This window comes from Brachyistius frenatus, unplaced genomic scaffold (genome assembly GCF_029030835.1).
Source record: "Brachyistius frenatus isolate BFR_SWC_R1_liver_20210118 unplaced genomic scaffold, ASM2903083v1 Contig_294, whole genome shotgun sequence".
Lineage (NCBI taxonomy): Eukaryota > Metazoa > Chordata > Actinopteri > Embiotocidae > Brachyistius > Brachyistius frenatus.
In genome coordinates, this window is record NW_027210893.1 from 72,789 (window position 1) to 95,000 (window position 22,212).

Consider the following 22,212-nt stretch of genomic DNA (forward strand, 5'->3'; position numbering starts at 1 on the left):
TGCTGTGATGTGAAGCATTTCTAAAGACTGAAAAGTTTAGTTTCTCCACACAGGTGCTGTGGTTGGAGTACGTGGATGTCCCGGCTCTTTGGCACCTCTTTGGACTGGTTCTAGTGGGACAGGTTCTAGTGGGACAGGTTCTAGTGGGATTGGTTCTAGAGGGATTGGTTGTAGTGGGATTGGTTCTAGTGGGATTGGTTCTAGTGGGATTGGTTGTAGTGGGATTCGTTCCAGTGGGACTGGTTCTAGTGGGATTGGTTCTAGTGGGACTGGTTGTAGTGGGATTGGGTCTAGTGGGCCTGGATCTAGTGGGATTGGTTCTAGTCGGACTGGTTGTAGTGGGATTGGTTGTAGTGGGACTGGTTCTAGTGGGATTGGTTGTAGTGGGATTGGTTCTAGTGGGACTGATTGTAGTGGGACAGGTTGTAATGGGATTGGTTCTAGTGGGACTGGTTGTAGGGGGATTGGTTCTGGTAGGACTGGTTCTAGTGGGATTGGTTCTAGTCGGACTGGTTCTAGTGGTATTGGTGCTAGTGGGACTGGTTGTAGTGGGACTGGTTGTAGTGGGATTGGTTCTAGAGGGATTGGTTCTCGTGGGACTGGTTCTAGTGGGACTGGTTCTAGTGGGATTGGTTGTAGTGGGACTGGTTGTAGTGGGATTGGTTCTAGTGGGCCTGGATCTAGTGGGATTGGTTCTAGTCGGACTGGTTGTAGTGGGATTGGTTGTAGTGGGACTGGTTCTAGTGGGATTGGTTGTAGTGGGACTGATTGTAGTGGGACAGGTTGTAGTGGGACAGGTTGTAGTGGGATTGGTTCTAGTGGGACTGGTTGTAGGGGGATTGGTTCTGGTAGGACTGGTTCTAGTGGGATTGGTTCTAGTAGGACTGGTTCTAGTGGTATTGGTGCTAGTGGGACTGGTTGTAGTGGGGCTGGTTGTAGTGGGATTGGTTCTAGAGGGATTGGTTCTCGTGGGACTGGTTCTAGTGGGACTGGTTGTAGTGGGATTGGTTCTAGTGGGACTGGTTCTAGTGGGATTGGTTCTAGTAGGAATGGTTCTAGTGGGATTGGTTCTAGTGGGCCTGGATCTAGTGGGATTGGTTCTAGTCGGACTGGTTGTAGTGGGATTGGTTGTAGTGGGACTGGTTCTAGTGGGATTGGTTGTAGTGGGACTGATTGTAGTGGGACAGGTTGTAGTGGGACAGGTTGTAGTGGGATTGGTTCTAGTGGGACTGGTTGTAGGGGGATTGGTTCTGGTAGGACTGGTTCTAGTGGGATTGGTTCTAGTAGGACTGGTTCTAGTGGTATTGGTGCTAGTGGGACTGGTTGTAGTGGGGCTGGTTGTAGTGGGATTGGTTCTAGAGGGATTGGTTCTCGTGGGACTGGTTCTAGTGGGACTGGTTGTAGTGGGATTGGTTCTAGTGGGACTGGTTCTAGTGGGATTGGTTCTAGTAGGAATGGTTCTAGTGGGATTGGTTCTAGTGGTATTGGTGCAAGTGGGACTGGTTGTAGTGGGACTGGTTCTAGGATGTATGGGATTCTCCTGGGAGCAAATAAGAAGCAGTGAGCAGGTTTACTTTCATATTTTATGGGTTCAAGGTTTTAGAGCTTCAGTGGTTCGTAGGATGACTGAAATGTCTTTCAAGACATGTTGTGTAAGACATGAAGATAGTTTGGAGAACATATTTCTCACCTGCAATCACAAATCACACTTGTAAGAAAACCAGATGAACTGACCATCAAATGATCTGAATTTGAAACGTCTTTTCAGTCACTAGTTTCATATAAAAAGTCTCAATGAATTCCTCTCAGTAGTTTTTACTCAACACTTGTGTTTGTGCGTTTTCATCATTCATTGATCGTGTTTTTAATCAATGTTAGCTTTGCTTCAGTAAGTGGCTGCTCTGTCTCATTAATACACGACCAGGGATTTGGGGGCGGGGCCTCCAAAGGGAGAGGTGTGGCATGTGTTTGCAGCAGGCTCCACCTTTAACAGGCTCTTCGGCCCATGCTTCACCCTTCCACCCACTTTAATTACCGCTGGGCTGGTTAGCTTCCAATCACTCCTACCACCAATGAAGACATGGAAAAAAGTATCATAAACACTTTGAATAACTTTTATTTCGTCCCTAATCAATCTGTACAATCAACAAATCAAACTTCGGATGAGACTAGCAAAAAAAAAACCAGATCTGTACATGTTAAATGCTTTTGGGCACAACAGCCTAACACCCATTTAAATAATCCAATGATGACTTGTCTAGCTAAGCAAACACTTTAACACTCAGTCCCATAGCTGGAGAACAGTGAGTGAGTGAAGGAGGGGAAGCGGGATGAACCAGAACAAACCAAACAGAAACATAAAAAATAACAATGTTCCCTTTATATCTTTCTCTCCAGTGTTATAGAAAAGTACAGTCAAATATCTTATTTACAGAGAAATGAACAAAAGCTTAGTTTGATCTTTAAGGTGTGGTGAAGGTTTCTGTGGGCGGCAGGGCTTGTTGTTAGAGGGGTAGGGTTGGGGGGGAGAGGGGCGCGGGCGTACTAGCATGGCATATTTAATCTGGGTTAAAAAAAAAAGAAAAAGAAGGAGGACCAGACGTGAGTCGATAGATCAGGTGAAACAATATGGCTCCTGCTCCGGTTCCAACTCAACATGTAGTGCGTCCTGTCAAAATGTGGGGTTTCCAGGCGGCCGCCTGACAGCCAGAGTTCAGGGCACAATCCACCTGGGCGTACCTGTCGTCAGCAGCGAGTTCCTGTTTCTATTTGTTGTCGTTCCCGACACTTCTTGTCTACACGACGTGGTTGAAATCCCCACGTCTCCCTCCATCAGCAGGTGGATCCACCAAGCAGCCAGCGACCCGTTCCTGAGATCTATTATTGAAGACTTTGCTTGACAACAGTTAACTGCTGCTCTGACTTGTCCAATATAACACATACCCGCCCCCCCTCCCCGTCCTTATATTCATCAAAATAAAGCTGCCTTATTGCTAGAGTAACAGTGATTTAATTTCCATTAAAGACTTCATTAAAAAAATAAGAAGTACATGGAGTTAATGTTCTTTAGAATTACAGTCATCATCGGGTTGGTTCAGCTCCTTCAGGCTGAATCTCATGAGAAGTGCAAACACAGGGAAGGTGGGGTGAGAACACTCAGAACCAGAACCAGAACCAGCAGCTCTGAAGGCTGATGATGATGTCGTTCTGTCGGCAGCAGGTTTAAACTCATCTTAAGTAAAGCATCTGATTTTAGTTTACAATGGGTTGAAATAATTCCCTCTTTTAACAAAGTTCTTACCAGAGTCTCCTTCACTGAACGGGCCGGACGGTTCTTCCATCATGTTACACTTCACTTTGAGTCTGGTTGGTCACGATGAGCCTTCACACCCTTTAAAGACACCTGACATCATATCCTCATTTAGCAGACTCATGCTGTGTTCCAGATGTTCTACTTGTGGCCCTAAATGGTTGGCATCTTGGCTCCGTAGAGGAAAGGGCGGGGCCACCGACATAAAGGATTTTCAAATTAAAAGCGTGTGATGAAGCTGCAGCTGTTCCTGAACGCAACATGTTTCTTTTCCACTGCTGCTGCTGGACAGAAGAATCAGTGTGTTTATTGAGTGTTAAACAGAGGACACAAAAACACACTGAATTCTGGGTAAAATAATTAAAGATGCAGATATTTTGGAGGGTGATGTGTTCACATGATGAGGTCATTTCCTGTCGGTGTGTGATGTGAAACAGCACTACTTCCTGTACTACACAGTACGAGTCCTGACATGTTAGAGGGCTGTTGGTGTAGTGATGGAAGGATGTCATCAGGAACACAAGTACAACATCTGGAACACAACATCAGTTTGTCTAAACGTGACCTGGACGAAGTCGTTGAGTGACGCGGTGCTCAGTGTGGAATAAAGACCAGTCAGCTGGTTTTCACCACAGAACGTACACCGATCAGCCAAATTCCTTCACCTCTCAGACCTGCCGAGGCTCCAATGGACCTCAGAAAGAGTCCTGAGCTCCCGGCAGGTCCTTTCCCTCCAGGCGAGGAGGCGGGGCCTCCCGGACCAAACATCTCCATGAGATCTGAGGAGTCAACACCTCTGACTCTATGTTTGCAGGGCGTCGGGGAGCTTCACCCTGAGGTCTCTGCCTTCATCACGACGGCTCATGTGCGGCCAGAACCGAAAGGTTTCCCAACAGAGCTTCACCCCACCTCCGTGGCCCGCCTCCTTCCCACAATGCACCCTGCTGTTGCACAAATGCACTCAGACCTCCACCGTACAGCGTGGCTCATTAGATCAGAGCAGCGTCCTCTGTGGTGCCGTGCTGACGCTCTGTGCTCACCACGGGAGTCCGAGTGGCTGCAGATGTTCTGACATCTGTCTGTAATGGAGGGCGTTCAGCAGGGGGACACTATTAAATGTTAGAAGTAAAGACGTTTCCTTCAGTCTACATTCAGGTCAGCAGGACCAACATCTAAACAGGAGCTGGAAGTTAAAAACATATTTCCTCAGAAACTGTAACCGACTACAGTTACGTTCACGTGATAAGTGGTTACGACCCGCGGATCTCTCACGGTACCGACCAGTGCACGATGGGATGTTCTGATCCGGCATGTTAACGTCACTCGGATCTTTTCGTCTTATTCGTCCTGCCTCCAACATCAACACCCACACTGACCGTCCTGAAGCCGTGTGTCATTTCCCCACGGGATGCACATGTGAAGATGGGAGGCAGGCTGACCTTTGACCTTTGACCATCAGCAGAGCAAACTAATGACACCAGCTGAATGTAAACATTCCTGTGTGAGTAGTGTTTGGTTCCTACATCAGTCAGAGTTCACATCCACAGCAGCAGCTTTGTGTTCGATCATTAAGACGACGCACTCCAACTCTGTTGTAGCGCCATAAATCTCAGAAACCTCATCCACTTCCTACAGTCCAATAATCATTCTTATTATTTCCATCCGACATCAGAAGATTTACGTCATTTTATACGTTGTGCTGCTCTCAGAACGTTTTGGGGATTTAAGGGTGCTGCAACAAACTCAGAGTGGATCTTTGCGTCAGTCGTTAAAAGCAGAGAACAAAATCAGGCCTTCAGGTGCCTCCTCCGCTGGAGGCCGTCAGAGAAATGCATCATGGGAATATTTAGACCAAGAGATACGCAGCTCCATGTGGTTCAGTGATGTGCTGTGATTGGTGGCTGCATGTTGGAGAAGCAGAGCGACGGCGTCCTCGTGTGAGGAGACGGTGTCCTCGTGTGAAGAGACGGCGTCCTCGTCCGCCGGGGCTGCTGGGAGATCAGTGCATCTCCCTCCTCCGTCACGTTGAAATGGAGCAACTTCAGACAACTACGAACTCAGACCGGCTCCACACGGGTAGATGGAGGCGTGTCCTCCCATCAGACATGACCATCCACAACAAAAACAAAAACTGGCTGAACCTTTAGTTACAATATAGATTTTCTTCTTAGAAAAATGAACGTTTTCCTGTCCGTTAGGATGTTCTTCTGTGTACCAGAACCAGAACCAGAGGACGCCTGGAGGATCTGAAGCACTGCTGTGTTCTCGGATATAATGCCTGCAAACCATCTTTAATTTTTTTTTTATGAGGAGTGGGGGAAGGGGAGGAGCAAAACTGAGAAAAAAACAAAAAAACAATCTTGTTGGATCCAGTGATGTGTGTGTGTAGTGGTCAGAACCCCCCAGGAGGACCCAGGGCCCGGTGGGGGACCACCACAGATAAGGGGGGCGGGTGTGTGGAGGTAAGAGCGGGTTAACAGTTCAGAATCCATCCACCCAGACCCCAAGGCCCCGCTCCGCCAGCGTCCGGTTCACCGACGCCACCTGCAGGACGACAGGTGAATATGATGAAACAGAAACAGTAACACTGAAACCTGAAACACTGAAACCTGAAAAACTGAAACACTGAAACCTGAAAAACTGAAACACTGAAACCTGAAAAACTGAAACACTGAAACCTGAAACACTGAAAAACTGAACCACTGAAACACTGAAACCTGAAACAGAAACACTGAAACCTGAAACACTGAAACCTGAAACACTGAAACCTGAAAAACTGAAACACTGAAACAGAAACACTGAAACCTGAAACACTGAAACCTGAAAAACTGAAACACTGAAACCTGAAACACTGAAACCTGAAACAATGAAACCTGAAAAACAAACACTGAAACCTAAAACCTAAAACACTGAAACCTGAAACACGAAATACTGAAACCTGAAACACTGAAACCTAAAACAGTGAAACACTGAAACCTGAAACCCTGAAACACTGAAACCTGAAACACGAAACCCTGAAACCCTGAAACCTGAAACACTGAAACCGTGAAACACTGAAACCTGAAACAGTGAAACACTGAAACCTGAAACACGAAACACTGAAACCTGAAACAGTGAAGCCCGAAACCCTGAAACCCTGAAACCCTGAAACCTGAAACAGTGAAACACTGAAACACCAAACCCTGAAACACTGAAACCTGAAACAGTGAAACACTGAAACCTGAAACAGTGAAACACTGAAACCTGAAACCCTGAAACACTGAAACACCAAACCCTGAAACACTGAAACCTGAAACAGTGAAACACTGAAACCTGAAACACTGAAACCTGAAACACTGAAACACTGAAACACCAAACCCTGAAACACTGAAACCTGAAACACTGAAACCTGAAACAGTGAAACACTGAAACCTGAAACACGAAACCTGAAACAGTGAAACACTGAAACCTGAAACACTGAAACACTGAAACCTGAAACAGTGAAACACTGAAACCTGAAACACTGAAACACTGAAACCTGAAACACTGAAACCTGAAACACTGAAACACTGAAACAGTGAAACAGTGAAACCTGAAACACTGAAACCTGAAACAGTGAAACACTGAAACAGTGAAACACTGAAACCTGAAACCTGAAACACTGAAACACTGAAACAGCGAAACACTGAAACCTGAAACACGAAACCCTGAAACACTGAAACCTGAAACACTGAAACACTGAAACCTGAAACACTGAAACCTGAAACAGTGAAACACTGAAACACCAAACCCTGAAACACTGAAACCCTGAAACCTGAAACACTGAAACAGTGAAGCCCGAAACCCTGAAACCCTGAAACCGTGAAACACGAAACCTGAAACAGTGAAACACTGAAACACCAAACCCTGAAACACTGAAACCTGAAAGTGAAACCCTGAAACCTGAAACACTGAAACCTGAAACCCTGAAACCTGAAACACTGAAACACCAAACCCTGAAACAGTGAAACACTGAAACCTGAAACACTGAAACACTGAAACACTGAAACCTGAAACACTGAAACACTGAAACACCAAACCCTGAAACACTGAAACCTGAAACACTGAAACCTGAAACAGTGAAACACTGAAACCTGAAACACGAAACCCTGAAACAGTGAAACCTGAAACAGTGAAACACTGAAACCTGAAACACTGAAACACCTAACCCTGAAACACTGAAACACCTAACCCTGAAACACCGAAACCTGAAACACTGAAACCTGAAACACTGAAACCTGAAACAGTGAAACACTGAAACACTGAAACCTGAAACACTGAAACACTGAAACCTGAAACACTGAAACCTGAAACACTGAAACACTGAAACCCTGAAACCTGAAACACTGAAACACTGAAACCTGAAACACTGAAACACTGAAACCTGAAACACTGAAACACTGAAACCTGAAACACTGAAACCTGAAACACTGAAACCTGAAACACTGAAACACCAAACCCTGAAACACTGAAACCTGAAACACTGAAACCTGAAACAGTGAAACACTGAAACCTGAAACACGAAACCCTGAAACCCTGAAACACTGAAACCTGAAACAGTGAAACACTGAAACCTGAAACACTGAAACACTGAAACCTGAAACACTGAAACCTGAAACCCTGAAACACTGAAACCCTGAAACCTGAAACACTGAAACAGTGAAGCCCGAAACCCTGAAACCCTGAAACACTGAAACCGTGAAACACGAAACCTGAAACACTGAAACACCAAACCCTGAAACACTGAAACCTGACACAGTGAAACCCTGAAACCTGAAACACTGAAACCCTGAAACCTGAAACACTGAAACACTGAAACCTGAAACACTGAAACCCTGAAACCTGAAACAGTGAAACCTGAAACACTGAAACAGTGAAACACTGAAACACCTAACCCTGAAACACCGAAACCTGAAACACTGAAACCTGAAACAGTGAAACACTGAAACCTGAAACAGTGAAACACTGAAACCTGAAACACTGAAACCTGAAACACTGAAACACTGAAACCTGAAACACTGAAACCTGAAACACTGAAACACTGAAACCTGAAACACTGAAACCCTGAAACCTGAAACAGTGAAACACTGAAACCTGAAACACTGAAACACTGAAACCTGAAACACTGAAACCTGAAACACTGAAACACTGAAACACCAAACCCTGAAACACTGAAACCTGAAACACTGAAACCTGAAACAGTGAAACACTGAAACCTGAAACCCTGAAACACTGAAACCTGAAACAGTGAAACACTGAAACCTGAAACACTGAAACACTGAATCCTGAAACAGTGAAACACTGAAACCTGAAACACTGAAACACCAAACCCTGAAACACTGAAACCCTGAAACACTGAAACCTGAAACAGTGAAACACTGAAACCTGAAACACTGAAACCTGAAACACTGAAACACTGAAACCTGAAACACTGAAACCTGAAACAGTGAAACACTGAAACACTGAGGAGTTGTGAGGAGGAGGAGGTGTGAGGAGGAGGAGTTGTGAGGAGAGGAGTGGTGATGAGGAGGAGGAGTTGTGAGGAGGAAGAGTGGCGAGGAGGAAGAGTGGTGAGGAGGAGGAGGAGGAGTAGTGAGGAGGAGTGGTGAGGAGAAGGAGTGGTGAAGAGGAGGAGTAGTGGTGGTGAGGAAGAGGAGTGGTGAGGAAAAGGAGTGGTGAGGAGGAGGATTGGTGAGGAGGAGGAGTGGTGAGGGGAGGTTCTTCTTCCAGAGTTGGACGGAGACGTCCTGAACGTCTCCAAGAACACGTCTCCAGGTGTCTTCATGGTCTCAGACCTCCTGAACCATCATCAGAGTCTCCGTGATGATTTCCAGAGTTTGATAGTAAACCTAACGTGAAGCTTCTGGTCATGTTCAGAACCAGAGATGAAACCAGAACTAGAACTCTGAACCAACACCAGAACTCAGGAACTGAAGATGATGAGATGAAACCAGAACCAGAACTCTGAACCAACACCAGAACTCAGGAACAGAAGATGAAGAGATGAAACCAGAACCAGAACTCTGAACCAACACCAGAACTCAGGAAATGATGATGAAGAGATCCGCTGCAAACTAAAAACACACCTCTTCCTCCTTCACCTTGAACAGTAGAACTTTAGTATCTTAAAATAGAACTTACTGATAGAACTTTGTAGTTTGGCTTTCTGGAAGAAATTGTATTTTCTTGATTCTTGTTGTTCTGGTTTTGTACCCTCATGGTTGAAATGAACTTATTGTAAGTAGCTTTGGATAAAAGAGTCAGATAAATGAAATGTAATGAAATGTAATCTAATGTAATGTAGTGTAATGAAATGTAGTGTAATGAAATGTAGTGTAATGAAATGTAATGAAATGTAGTGTAGTGTAATGTAATGTAGTGTAATGTGATGTGATGTAATGAAATGTAGTGTAGTGTAGTGTAATGTAATGTAATGTAGTGTAGTGTAATGAAATGTAGTGTAGTGCAATGTAATGTAATGTAGTGTAGTGTAGTGTAATGTAATGTAATGTAATGTAGTGTAGTGTAGTGTAATGTAATGTAATGTAGTGTAGTGTAATGTAATGAAATGTAGTGTAGTGCAATGTAATGTAATGTAATGTAGTGTAGTGTAGTGTAATGTAATGTAATGTAATGTAGTGTAGTGTAGTGTAATGTAATGTAATGAAATGTAGTGTAGTGTAGTGTAATGTAATGTAGTGTAGTGTAATGTAATGAAATGTAGTGTAGTGCAATGTAATGTAATGTAATGTAGTGTAGTGTAATGTAATGTAATGTAATGTAGTGTAGTGTAGTGTAATGTAATGTAATGAAATGTAGTGTAGTGTAGTGTAATGTAATGTAATGTAATGTAATGTAATGAAATGTAAAAGAGATGAAGGTTGGACCGGTGACTCATCAGGTTTAACTTCCTGCTCCGTGTAAAGATGTTGCCTCAGAACGTTTTGATCTACGGTTACAGAACCTCAACCTGACACCCCCGATCTCTTACCTCCTCTCCCACCATGTTCCACAGGTGGACCAGCGGGAGGCCTGTGTTGTTGTCATAGTTGGACACCTGGACGGACAGACGGACAGACAGACAGCTGGTTAGTCAGAGCCGACCGTGGTCCTCTGGAAGGTTTCAGGAGGACGGTGGTCTTACCTGTGCGAGCAGCGCCACTCCTCGGGTCATCTCCTCCAGAGCCGACGTGGCCTCGGCCGAGAAACGGTCCTCTCCTGATGGAGGAGGTTGGAACAAGGTTGAACAAGGTCGAACATGTTAGAGAGCATTTAATGAAGGTTAAACGGTGGTCACACACCTGGGAGAGGAGCGATGTTGTCGAGCAGCACCTCAGCTCCTTGGAACGGCAGAGTTACAAAGTCCGACCTGGAGAAGTCCATTACAGAACACACACACACACACACACACACACACACACACACACACACACACACACACACACACACACACACACACACACAGTCAGAATTAGAAGTGAACCTTTTCACCAGAGGGGGCAGTAAAAGAAAGGTTGAACTGTTTAACAGATTGAGGTTCAAACAAGGTTTCAACATGTTCATCAACTTCCACAACAGTTCATGTCAAAGGATCAGTTCCTCCAGGAAACTCTGCAATCACAATAAGCACATTTAAAAATGATCCTTTGAGGGATGAATTCATTCAGTCAGCATCCATCCATCCATCATCTATCCATCCATCCATCCATCATCTATCCATCCATCCATCCATCCATCCAATCGTCTATCCATCCATCCATCCATCTATCCATATCCATCCATCCATCCATCCATCCATCCATCCATCCATGGTCTATCCATCCATCCATCCATCGTCTATCCATCCATCCATCCATCCTTCCATCCAATCGTCTATCCATCCATCCATCCATCATCCATCCATCGTCCATCCATCCATCCATCCATCCATCCATCGTCTATCCATCCATCCATCGTCTATCCATCCATCCATCCATCATCTATCCATCCATCAATCCAGCTATCCATCATCCATCCATCCATCCATCCATCCATCCATCCATCGTCTATCATCCATCATCTATCCATCCATCCATCCATCCATCCAGCTATCCATCCATCGTCTATCCATCCATCGTCTATCATCCATCCATCCATCCATCCATCATCCATCCATCCATACGCAAACTCCCCAATATTTGCAGTAGCTTGCGATTTTACATTTCCGCTATTTTACTGCAAAAAAAGTTGCCATCAGAATCTGTGTATTAATGACATAAAAGTAAATATTTTTCAGGCAAAATTCACTTTTGATTAACAAATAACGTGACGGGGTTTGTGGGAAATGTGTTCTTCACATTAAAATTATCTGATTCAATGTTTCTGATCAAAGGAAGTGATTCCATATTAAATGTTAAATGAGTTTTATCTCAGTTCTTTTGTGATTGTTGAGATCAGAAATGTTTGATTTTGTGGCAGATTTGATAAATTTTTTTGATATAATTTGTTTGTTGAGGTTTTTTTCTGTAAAATTGCAGGAATTGTTGCAAGTTCAGAAGGAAAAATGCGATTTTTATTTAATCACCACCTGATAAATGAAAAAATATGGAATCACTTCCTTTGATCACAAACATTTAATCACATCATTTTAATGTGAAGAACACATTTCCCACAAACCCCGTCACTTCCTGTTTCTCCTCTTGTTCCTGTTCCTCCGGTGAACAGAGTTTTATTTGGAGATGAAAACAGGAGCAGAGACTTTCTGGTTGAAATGAGGAGTTATTGTTGTTAATAAAGAGAGTTTAGTTTAAAATATTTACTTTGTTTTAATATTTTCAGCTCAGATTCTGATGACAACAGTTTTTTGCGGTAAAATAGTGGAAATGTTAAAAAAAATTACAAACTTTGCAATTCAAGTTTGCTTGAATTTGCCTTAATTATTGCAATCGCAAGATGTTTAAGGTGAAAAACTGCTCGGACTTTTAAAACCCAACAAATTCAGCCAGAACATTTTAGAAATGATTCCCAACAGAAGCTGATTTAGCTGTGAACTTCCTCCATTCAGAGGAAGAAGGACTCGGTGAGTCACTCACCTGATTTGCCGCAGCGAGTCGATCTTCACTCGGTCGTAGCCTCCGTAGTCCACGTATCTGATCTCCACCTCGCTGGTGTCTTTGTAGAAGGTGATGACCTGAGCTCTCCACCAGGCACCCTCCACCGCCGGGGCGGCACAGATCACCCCCACTGAGGGAGGCAGAACACAGGCAGGTCATCCTGGGCGCTCCCATTATATCGATAATAATAATAATAATAAAGCTAATTCTGATGGAGCACAAAGCTGTTGCCATGACAGCAGACAACGCTTCAGATATGGATCCATGTTTTAGAAGCTACAGAAACACGTCTCCAGCCGTGTTACGATCATGTGACGTAACGTGACCTCCTGTCAGTCATCATGTTGCAGCAACATTGACATAAAATATCATCACATCATTTTGTCCAGTTACATACTTGTGTGACGTTTTGCAATAATCAACGTATGAATTTTTCAGACGTGTTTTGTGACCTTGACTTTCGACCTTTCTAAATCCCTTCATCTTCAAGTCCATGTGAACGTTTGTGTCGGATGTAATAAAATATACCCTGTTCAAAAGAAAGGGATGTACATGAGGTCATGGTGACCTTTGACCTCCAAAATGTTATTAGCTCAGAAGTTCAAGTGAACAATTGAAGAAAGATTCATCCACAGAAATGGATGCAGCCCCTCCTCCCCTCCCCCAAGTCTCCTGTGCAGCAGCAGGGGTGCGGCTACCTTCAGCCGGTGAGGGCAGGGCGGGGGTCCCCGGCTGGGAGTAGCACAGGAACATCTGCTGGTCCAGGCTGCGCAGCGCATGGTAGGTGGGGTGGGTGTGCTGCTGGACGAACACGTGACCCGCCGACACGATGTTCACCACGATCACCTCCACCGTCACGCCGCTGGGCAGCAGCAGCTGGAGGACATGAGAGGGAGTTATTGAGAGTCTCATATGATCAATCGGTCCCTCCAGGATTTTAACTAGTGTTTTGTGATTGTTGCAATCAAAATATTAGATTTTGCGAAAGATTTTCTCAAAAATGCTATTTATTTAGTTCTGATCTTTTTAACGTATCTATTAAACTTAGAGAACCGTGGAGATCAAAGTTCCTAAAAGCTGCTAAAAGGTCCTAAAAGCTGCGTATGTTTCCAGAACAGAGCGTCTGTGACTGGAATATAGAAACAAGGACTACATCAGCCTTTCAAAATAAGAGCTTTAGATGCTGTTTAATTCATGTTCATTCAACACATAGACCTGCTGGATGAAACCAACAAAGAGACGTCTCTGACAACTGGACGTGTGGAGAAAACTCATTTAACATCCAGTAATATGGAATCACTTCCTTTGATCACAAACATTTAATCACATCATTTTAATGTGAAGAACACATTTCCCACAAACCCCGTCACTTCCTGTTTTCAGCTTGTTTCAGTTTCCTTCTGTTGGTTGTTAATAAAGTGAGTTTTGTCTGAAAAGATTTACTTAATGCTGTTAGCACTTTACTTCTGCTGATGACAATTTTTGCAGAAAAATCTTGTTTCAATTAGCGTTGATTGTTTTGATTTCCTGGAGACTAAACTCGCACAACATCTCAGTATTTTCTCATTTACAAACGTTCCCACAGTAAAGGACCGTTTGTAGATGAATATATTTTGCATACATGTGTACATTGCAGCAGACAGAACTGTGTTCTTACCCAGGAGGTCATGGGGAGGGAGGGCAGTGTGAGGGGGGCGGTGGAGGAGCGTACAGGTTGGTCAGATCCAGGTCTTTAAACTTCTTCCCGATCAGTGACAGAGCTTTGTCCACCTGCTGCTGCGTACCTGCCGACAGATCAGACACAGGTCCGGTTTCTACCATCGGTCCGGCTCAACACCGGTACCCCCCACCCCCGCTCCCGGAGACTCACCCTCTATGTGACAGATCTGGAACTCCTGTGTGTACGGCAGCGTGGAGATGTAGATCTTTGCACCGGAGTTCTGCTTCAGGAAGCTCACGTATCTTCCCTGTTTCCCGATCAGACGTCCGACGAGATGCTGTAACAGGAAGACGAGTCAACGACACGCAGACACGTGACCAAGCGGCTCACCGCCACGTCCGCCCGCTGTCAGCTCAGACACGTCATGAGGAATTTAAAGCAGTCGGTTCCATTCATCCTGATGGAACAGTCGTTGGCATGGCAACAGACGATGCTTCAAATAATGAGGTTTCTGCAAAGAAGCTGTAAAATCTAGAACATGTTCGAGCCAACAGCCCAGAGGATCCAGAAGCAGCTTCACAGTGGACCGACGCACCGGTTCAGTCTGATGATGTTACAGCTTTTCAAACAAAACTGATATTCCACAGTCACTCAGAACTGTTTTGAGATCTATTCGAATGATCGCCGCCCACCGATAGCTGTAACCTGACTGTACCACAGGCCTGTCAATCAAACAGACACGCCCCCAAAAACAGGTCTTCTTGAATCTTCTTTTCTAATTAATGAGGGATTATTTTCAGATGGACCTCCAGAAAACTAAGAAGAAGGAGTGACTTTAGCTAACAACACCGAGATAACTGATGGACACATTTTATTCACTTTGGATTTGATGAGAGAAGTTGAATGGGAGTCTATGGAGCCTGAGGCTTTTTGGAGCCGACCTCTAGTGGCACTCGCTGGTATTGCAGCTGAAGACACTTCTGGATCAGAACCATTTTATCAGGACGGAAACAGGACAACATTGTGCTAACGGATGATCATAGAGCCTTGGACGGGCCTCTCTGGTGATGTGGTGTTGGGGGTGAAGCAGACGGTGAGGCTGTCCGGACTCACCTTTGGCACCTCGATCTCCCAGACGATGAGCTCCGAGCCGGAGGAGGCAGAGTGGTTGCTCTGGTTTTCGCCTGCTCCCATCGTGCAGCCGCTGTCCACGGAGTCCATACTGTTCACATCCGAACCTACACACACACACACACACACACACACACACACACACACACACACACACACACAATAATTTAGCCCTTTCTGGATCCGATCCCACACGTCCAGTTGTGATTGGATCAGATGTGGTAAACTACAGGTACAGGTATGAAAGCAGCCAGGACGCCTTGAGATCAGCAGTCGTATTCACAAACAGTCATCGAACTAAAAGTTCCTCCTGGTCACCTAGCAACGGGGTGGACCACACCTCCTCACTGAGATCAGGGTTTCTGTACTTTCCTGGATCAGAGTTCCTGACAAGAAGTCTTCAGGCGGTCAGGAGCTCTGAGAGGATTCCAAGAATCTTTGTGAAGACGAGCTCAGATCTGCTCAGACCTCCTTCAATGCCCCCTGGGACACATTGAAAGACCGCCGACTCAACTGAATACACAATACAAAAATAAATGAATGCAGCTCTCTGTGTTTGTTTCTGATTCGGTGCTTCCACGTGTTCCCGTCACGTTACAGCAGGTTGGTTGATTTTTTTTTTAATGTTTTTTTTCTCCTCCATTTAATCTTTAACCTGAAGATCTACCTCTTCTTCTCTTATTTGTTTGTTTTTTGTTACCTGAAAAAAATCTCTGAGTTGAACGAACAGACGGCAGCAGAGATTTACCTGAAAACTGAAAACACGCAGCTGTTTAGAGATTTAAAATACAAACTTGTTTCATCAAACACTCCTCTGGATTTTTCTTTTCTTTTTTAAAAGTTTATCTGACACGAGGCCCACAGCTGTAGCGGAGCTCCGCCCCCTCCAGCAGTTCACTGATCCACAACATCTGAGACGTGCTGGAGCAATTCATCAATCTGACCCAAAGCCATCGGGTGCTGATGGTTCGAGTTGTGAATTACAAACTCACTCAAAGTAAAAAAAAACAACAACAGCATACATTTAGAATTAAAATGAGTCTTTAGTTTGTTGCTTAACCTCATGTTTCTGTTCTTATTGTACATTTTCGTGATGTACAAGCGAGAAAGTGAGATCACAAGTGGTCACTCAAGACATGTGGAGACGCATGAAATACCAGGTGTGAACAGACACTGACAGCGGGCCACTTGTGATGCGATCACATTAACGATGAGGTTAACGCCAGTGACGGTTTGATTAAAATGGTTCAACGGATTTTATTCTGTTAAAAACACTTTATGATCATTATAATAAATACTAAAAAACGGCTACTGTTTATCATCAATACATCTAAGATACAATGGTGAGAGACGTCTTTGTTCTGCTCCGGTTCAGTCCACACCAGGACTCTCAGAACCGCCTGCTGGACCCGTTTTACACATCGTCCTGCTTGTGACGGATCATTAGAGTTAGTCAGAGAAACATGCTCATGTTTCCATCCAAACATCCCAGCACACGGCTGGTCTGCAGCTCCGTCAGGTGGAAACCTTCACACACCGTCTGGTCCAGAACACATTCAGCACACAAGTTCAATCTTCTACTTCTCCAGAAATGTTCAGACTGACTATAAGCTGAAAATGCAGTAAACATGTGGATTTATTCTGTATTCACCAAATTCAAGGTCCGAGACCATTTTAATAACAATAATGAAACCAACCATCAACCATCAGTGATGTCATCGTTGGTTTGTGAACGTTATGAATCCTCCAGTTCAGATTCTGTCCGTCACCATCTTTACTAGTTCGGAGCGGTTTGGAGCAGGAAGTGACCATATTTGGACGAGCTGGGGGAGGAGCCAGCGGTGGATCTGACCGATCTGACCATACTACATGTAGGGATGAGTATTGTAAGGATTTGTATTTCTTTATATTTTATTAATTTCTTGCGTTTCCTGTCGAACAGTGAGGGAGGAACACAGATGGATATTGTTTAGATTTTAATCATACTGCTGATTGGGACGATACTTCAATCACGTCTTTCTCATTTTTAAGAGGAAAAAAAAGAAACAAATAAAGAAAAGAATTGACATTGCCTTATTTTTTTTTTTATATGTACTGTATATAAATTAACATCATTGACGATCAAACTGCAGCAGCGTCGTTTGAAGCACTTTTTCATCCCGCGTCCGCCTGCAGGCTCCTCCTCCTCAGCCCGGAGGGAGGCCTCTGATTGGTCCCTACACGAGTCCATCGTCTCAAACTCACAACCGCTGCAGGTGAAACGTTTTGGGGGTTTCACAGATACGTTGGTATCTGACGATAAATCTTTATCAGATTGTGAACCTCCCAAGCATTCATATTAGTATTTGCTCAGAATAAAGAGACGTCTCACCTCCCGACTGGTCCGTCTCCACCTCACAGGTCCCGTGAGCTCCGTTCCTCAGACCCATCCCGTTGAGCCTCTTCAGCTCACACACCGCCGAGTTGTCCTCAGCGACGTCCAGAACCGCAGCCTCTGTGACGGACTCCCCCAGAGACTGAGGCTGCGTGGCTTCTCGAGCCGACAAGTCCGTGACCTGGATGGCATCCATCTGGCCGTCGTACGTGCTGTTGAGGAGATCCTCGCTGCTGACGCCATCTTCAGAGTGACAGGTGCTGCAGGCCGAGTCCTCGGCCAGCGCCGTGGCTTCGTAGCCTTTCAGTTTCATGTTGAGCCCGGGACTGCTCTGCCCTGCCGGCGGCGTCGCCCAGTGGCCTCTCTGTGCACTGTTGGTCTGATGAAGGCTGTGACTGACCTCTACCGGCTCCCACACCGACGAGCATCCGTTGGGCACCCCTGGCTCTTCTTTCTCTTTCGTGATGTTACACTCGCAGCCCACCTGGGAGGGACTCATCAGGAGGTGCTGCTGCGCTCTGATTGGCTCCTGTTGCGTGCGCAGGCGGCCACTCGCAGGCGCAGCGCTGCCGTCGGCGTCCTGGCAGCCGGTGACCCCGAGGACCTCCTGGGTGGCTGCCGAGATGACCTCACTGATGAGTCCGGCGGCCAGCAGCTCCAGTTCCCGGTCCTCTGTGGCGCTGCGGTGAACCTGGACCTCTCCGGGGGTCACCTGGGCAGCGGTCAGGGCCGTGCAGGTGAGAGGCGGGGTGGCGGGTGTGCTGGTCAGGGTATGTTGGAGAAAGTCGTGCGCTGACGGGGGCGTGTCCAGGGAGTCGGCCTCCGACGGGATCCCCCGGTGGACGTCGTCTGGGGTGAGCGCACAAACAGCCGCCTGCTCCTGTGTGCTGGCGGTGACGTGGTACCGGGCCACCTCCCCCTCCGGCTCCGGCCTCTCCGCATCGCTCAGGTGTGGTGCTGTGACTTTGGTGGCGTGGCAGGGTGAGACGAGCTCTTCCACCGCGGCCTCCAGAGCACACGCCGGCTCTGTGACGAGGTATTTGTCCAGCTCAGTGAGCGGGGCGGGGGAGGAGCTTCTCTCTGGGTCTCGGTGTAACGACACCTGTAGGCTGTCTTCTTCACCGAGTGATGGTAGAGTCCAGTCGGAGGGTTCGTGGGCCTCCTCTGGTTCTATTCTGCCTAACTGAGCTGCATCTTCTTCACAGTTTCCTCTCAGTGAATGTGCTACGTCAGTGTCCCCGGCAAGTGAAATATTTTCCTGCTCTGTTCTCTGGCTGCTGACCTTCGCAGGTCTGTGGGCGGGGCTTTCTGTGTCAGCGCCTCTCTCAACCCAACTGTTGCTGGCCTCTGCTGGAGATGTGTTACGGTCCGCGGCGGCCGGAGTTCCCTCGGTGCCCTCGAGGCCGATGAGCCGCTCTTTTTTCCGTGAGGTGTACCACCACCAGCCAATCAGAGCGAGGACTCCAGGCAGCGTGTACGGCAGGAAGGAGCGAAACCTCAGCGGCATTTCCTCAGGACACTAGCAGCTACACCTGGAAACAAAACACACACACACACACACACACACACACACACACACACACACACACACACACACACACACACACACACACACACACACACACACACACACACACACGTTAGTCAGGAGACAGTTCATGCTGAATACTACTTCCTGTGTAATCCAATGTATGTAGCGTGTAGCCATTTCAGGTTTTGGAAGAAGTTTCATTTTATATATATATATATATATATATATATATATATACTGTATATTCCTTTATATACTGTATATTCCCACATACACTGTATATTCCTTTATATACTGTATATTCCTTTATATACTGTATATTCCTATATATACACACTGTATATTACTATATATACTGTATATTCCTATATACACTGTATATTCCCATATATACTGTACATTCCTATACACACACACTGTACATTTCTATATATACTGTATATTCCTATATATACACTGTATATTCCTATATATACTGTATATTCCTTTATACACTGTATATTCCTATATATACACACTGTATATTCCTATATGTACTGTATATTCCTATATACACTGTATATTCCTTTATATACTGTATATTCCTATATACACTGTATATTCCTATATATTCTTTTATATACTGTATATTCCTATATACACTGTATATTCCTATATATTCTTTTATATACTGTATATTCCTATATATACACACTGTATATTCCTATATACACTGTATATTCCCATATATACTGTACATTCCTATACACACACACTGTACATTCCTATACACACTGTATATTCCTATATATACACTGTATATTCCTATATATATACACTGTATATTACTATATATACTGTATATTCCTATATACACTGTATATTCCCATATATACACACTGTACATTCCTATACACACTGTATATTCCTATATATACTGTATATTCCTATATATACACTGTATATTCCTATATGTACTGTATATTCCTATATACACTGTATATTCCTATATATACACTGTATATTCCTTTATATACTGTATATTCCTTTATATACTGTATATTCCTATATATTTGGTCGGGGTGGATCTGCGGCCACGACTTCTGCAGCCGGTTGAACAAAGTGAAGAAAACACTGAAACTTAAATTCAGCTTTGTGTCTTAAAGCATTAACCGAGCCTTTACTTCCTGTTCTGGGAGAACGAACACCGTTGGGTGAAGCCAATGCACAAGTGCCTTAAAGTGTAATACCCCCGATGGCCACCAGGGGCTGGCTCCAAAAAACTCTTCAAAAACTCCCATTCAATTTCTCTCACGAAATACAAATTCAATACATTTTTACTGTTTGATTTACGGCTGAAACTGGTGTCACTTAACTCCAGCTGGGCGGTTCCTATTCAGAGCTCTTATTTTAATAGTTATGATAGAAACCACTGAATGAGAAAGACAAACCCTTTCCTCCCACCCCCATCTGTTCACAGTGGAACAGCCCTCTCTATGTGCATTTCCTGGTGTGCCGCCCCCCCGTAGGAGGCGACTCCCTGTCCGTGTTAAAAAAAGGCCGTGTGCACATGCCTTTCCTTAACAGACCTGCGGAGCAGCCGGCCTCCACCTGAAGGAATGCATCACATGGGGTTACGTGACTGGGACACGTCCTGCCTAGCTCTCTCAGCTGCTCTCAGATTCCTGTGTAAGTCGTATATGTGGAGCGTGACAGCGGAGACGCAGCAGTGAACTGGACTTCTGACCTCTGCTGCTGCTGGCGCTCCCTTCTTTACGTAATCACCGCCGGGCCTCGGCGGCCCCCTGTAGGCCTGCGGCGGCTCTGCGGGCCTCGGCGGCCCCCTGGGACACAGTCATCCATAAAACAACAGAAAGATGCTTCCCAGACATCAGTTCATGTGTGTTCATTGATGGAAGTCACAGTGCTTCATTCACACAACGCAACACCGTCTGGAAAACACGCTGACATCCTATTACTTTAGTGGCTTCGCTCTCCGTCACACACTCTGACTAGGGAAGAACACACTCAAACGTACCCAGGGTGCACCTCTCCTCCTGAATAATGGAGAGCCATGAAGACTCCTTCCCAAGTGGGAAAGCCAACACCATCCACCTCCCAGCCCCGTGGGTGGAGGATTCCTCTGCTATTCAGTACACAACAAACATAACCCTGTAAAATGCTGTGATATCTGGTATTCATAGAGGTCATGTAATACTTTGTGCACAATGTACTGAACGTGTTCCTTCAGACGACGGCGGCACGGAGCTCCTTCAGCTACAGGTTCATGTCAACAGCACTCAAGAACCTCAAACTCAAGTTTATGCAAGAAATAATCTCATTTATTCATTCAGCTTTGACACAATCTGACTGCACTTTAAACTGCTCATTGTGTACAATAACTTTCTATTTGAGAAAACTATTAATATGTTTTATAGCCAGAAAGTGACAGTCTGTGTCAGCGTGTGTTTTCACAGCAGGTGATGGAAGTTGAACTTCATCGGGAAGCTTTAACTTTTCAGCTCATGCACCATCATGAACCAAACATATTTCCCATCAAATATAATTCACTACTTTAACCATTCAATAGACCCAGAGAGGCTAAATAACATTAACAGGGCTCAAAATCAAAGCTTTTCACTGCAGGCAACATGTATCTTTAGTAGTTACCTTATTTAAATGATTAACAGATAAACACTGTAATGTGATGTGTAAATCTAATCACTGCTGTCTGTTAAATTAAATGACAGTTTTTTAAGCCCTCCAGCAAAGCTCTTTGAACACCACCAGGTGGCGCCACGCATCTCATTAGTGCAACACGCCACAGTTTGGGAACCACTGCTTTAAAGATCCTCTTCAGACATGGAAGAAGACATCAAAACTCAATATACGTGACATGTAAAAAAGTATTTTACAATATTGTACCATTACAAAATAAGTTAAAAAAAAACTCCCAGAGATCGTTGAATTTGGAAACTAAGTCAGTAAAATGCTCTCAAATCAGGATTTTGCTGCCGTCTCAGGTCAGTTCAACGAGACACTGAAACACGATCATATATAAAATAATAAATAATAACACGAGCGGCCGAGTTCAGGAATCAACCTCAGTTATTTATG

At 44.9% G+C, this 22,212-nt stretch overlaps 1 protein-coding gene across 1 annotated transcript in view; it reads right to left on the bottom strand.

Moving 5' to 3' along the window:
• Positions 1 to 5,582: 5,582 nt before the first annotated feature.
• The window catches only part of akap1b (A kinase (PRKA) anchor protein 1b), a 20,222-nt gene continuing 3,592 nt past the window's right edge, over positions 5,583 to 22,212 (bottom strand). The window contains 11 exon segments of the mRNA XM_069722503.1: positions 5,583 to 5,854; positions 10,320 to 10,385; positions 10,473 to 10,546; positions 10,630 to 10,697; positions 12,400 to 12,550; positions 13,119 to 13,296; positions 14,078 to 14,113; positions 14,116 to 14,204; positions 14,291 to 14,417; positions 15,194 to 15,318; positions 17,583 to 19,117. Coding sequence (XP_069578604.1) covers positions 5,792 to 5,854; positions 10,320 to 10,385; positions 10,473 to 10,546; positions 10,630 to 10,697; positions 12,400 to 12,550; positions 13,119 to 13,296; positions 14,078 to 14,113; positions 14,116 to 14,204; positions 14,291 to 14,417; positions 15,194 to 15,318; positions 17,583 to 19,092 — 2,487 coding nt within the window. The 5' untranslated portion in view covers positions 19,093 to 19,117 and the 3' untranslated portion in view covers positions 5,583 to 5,791.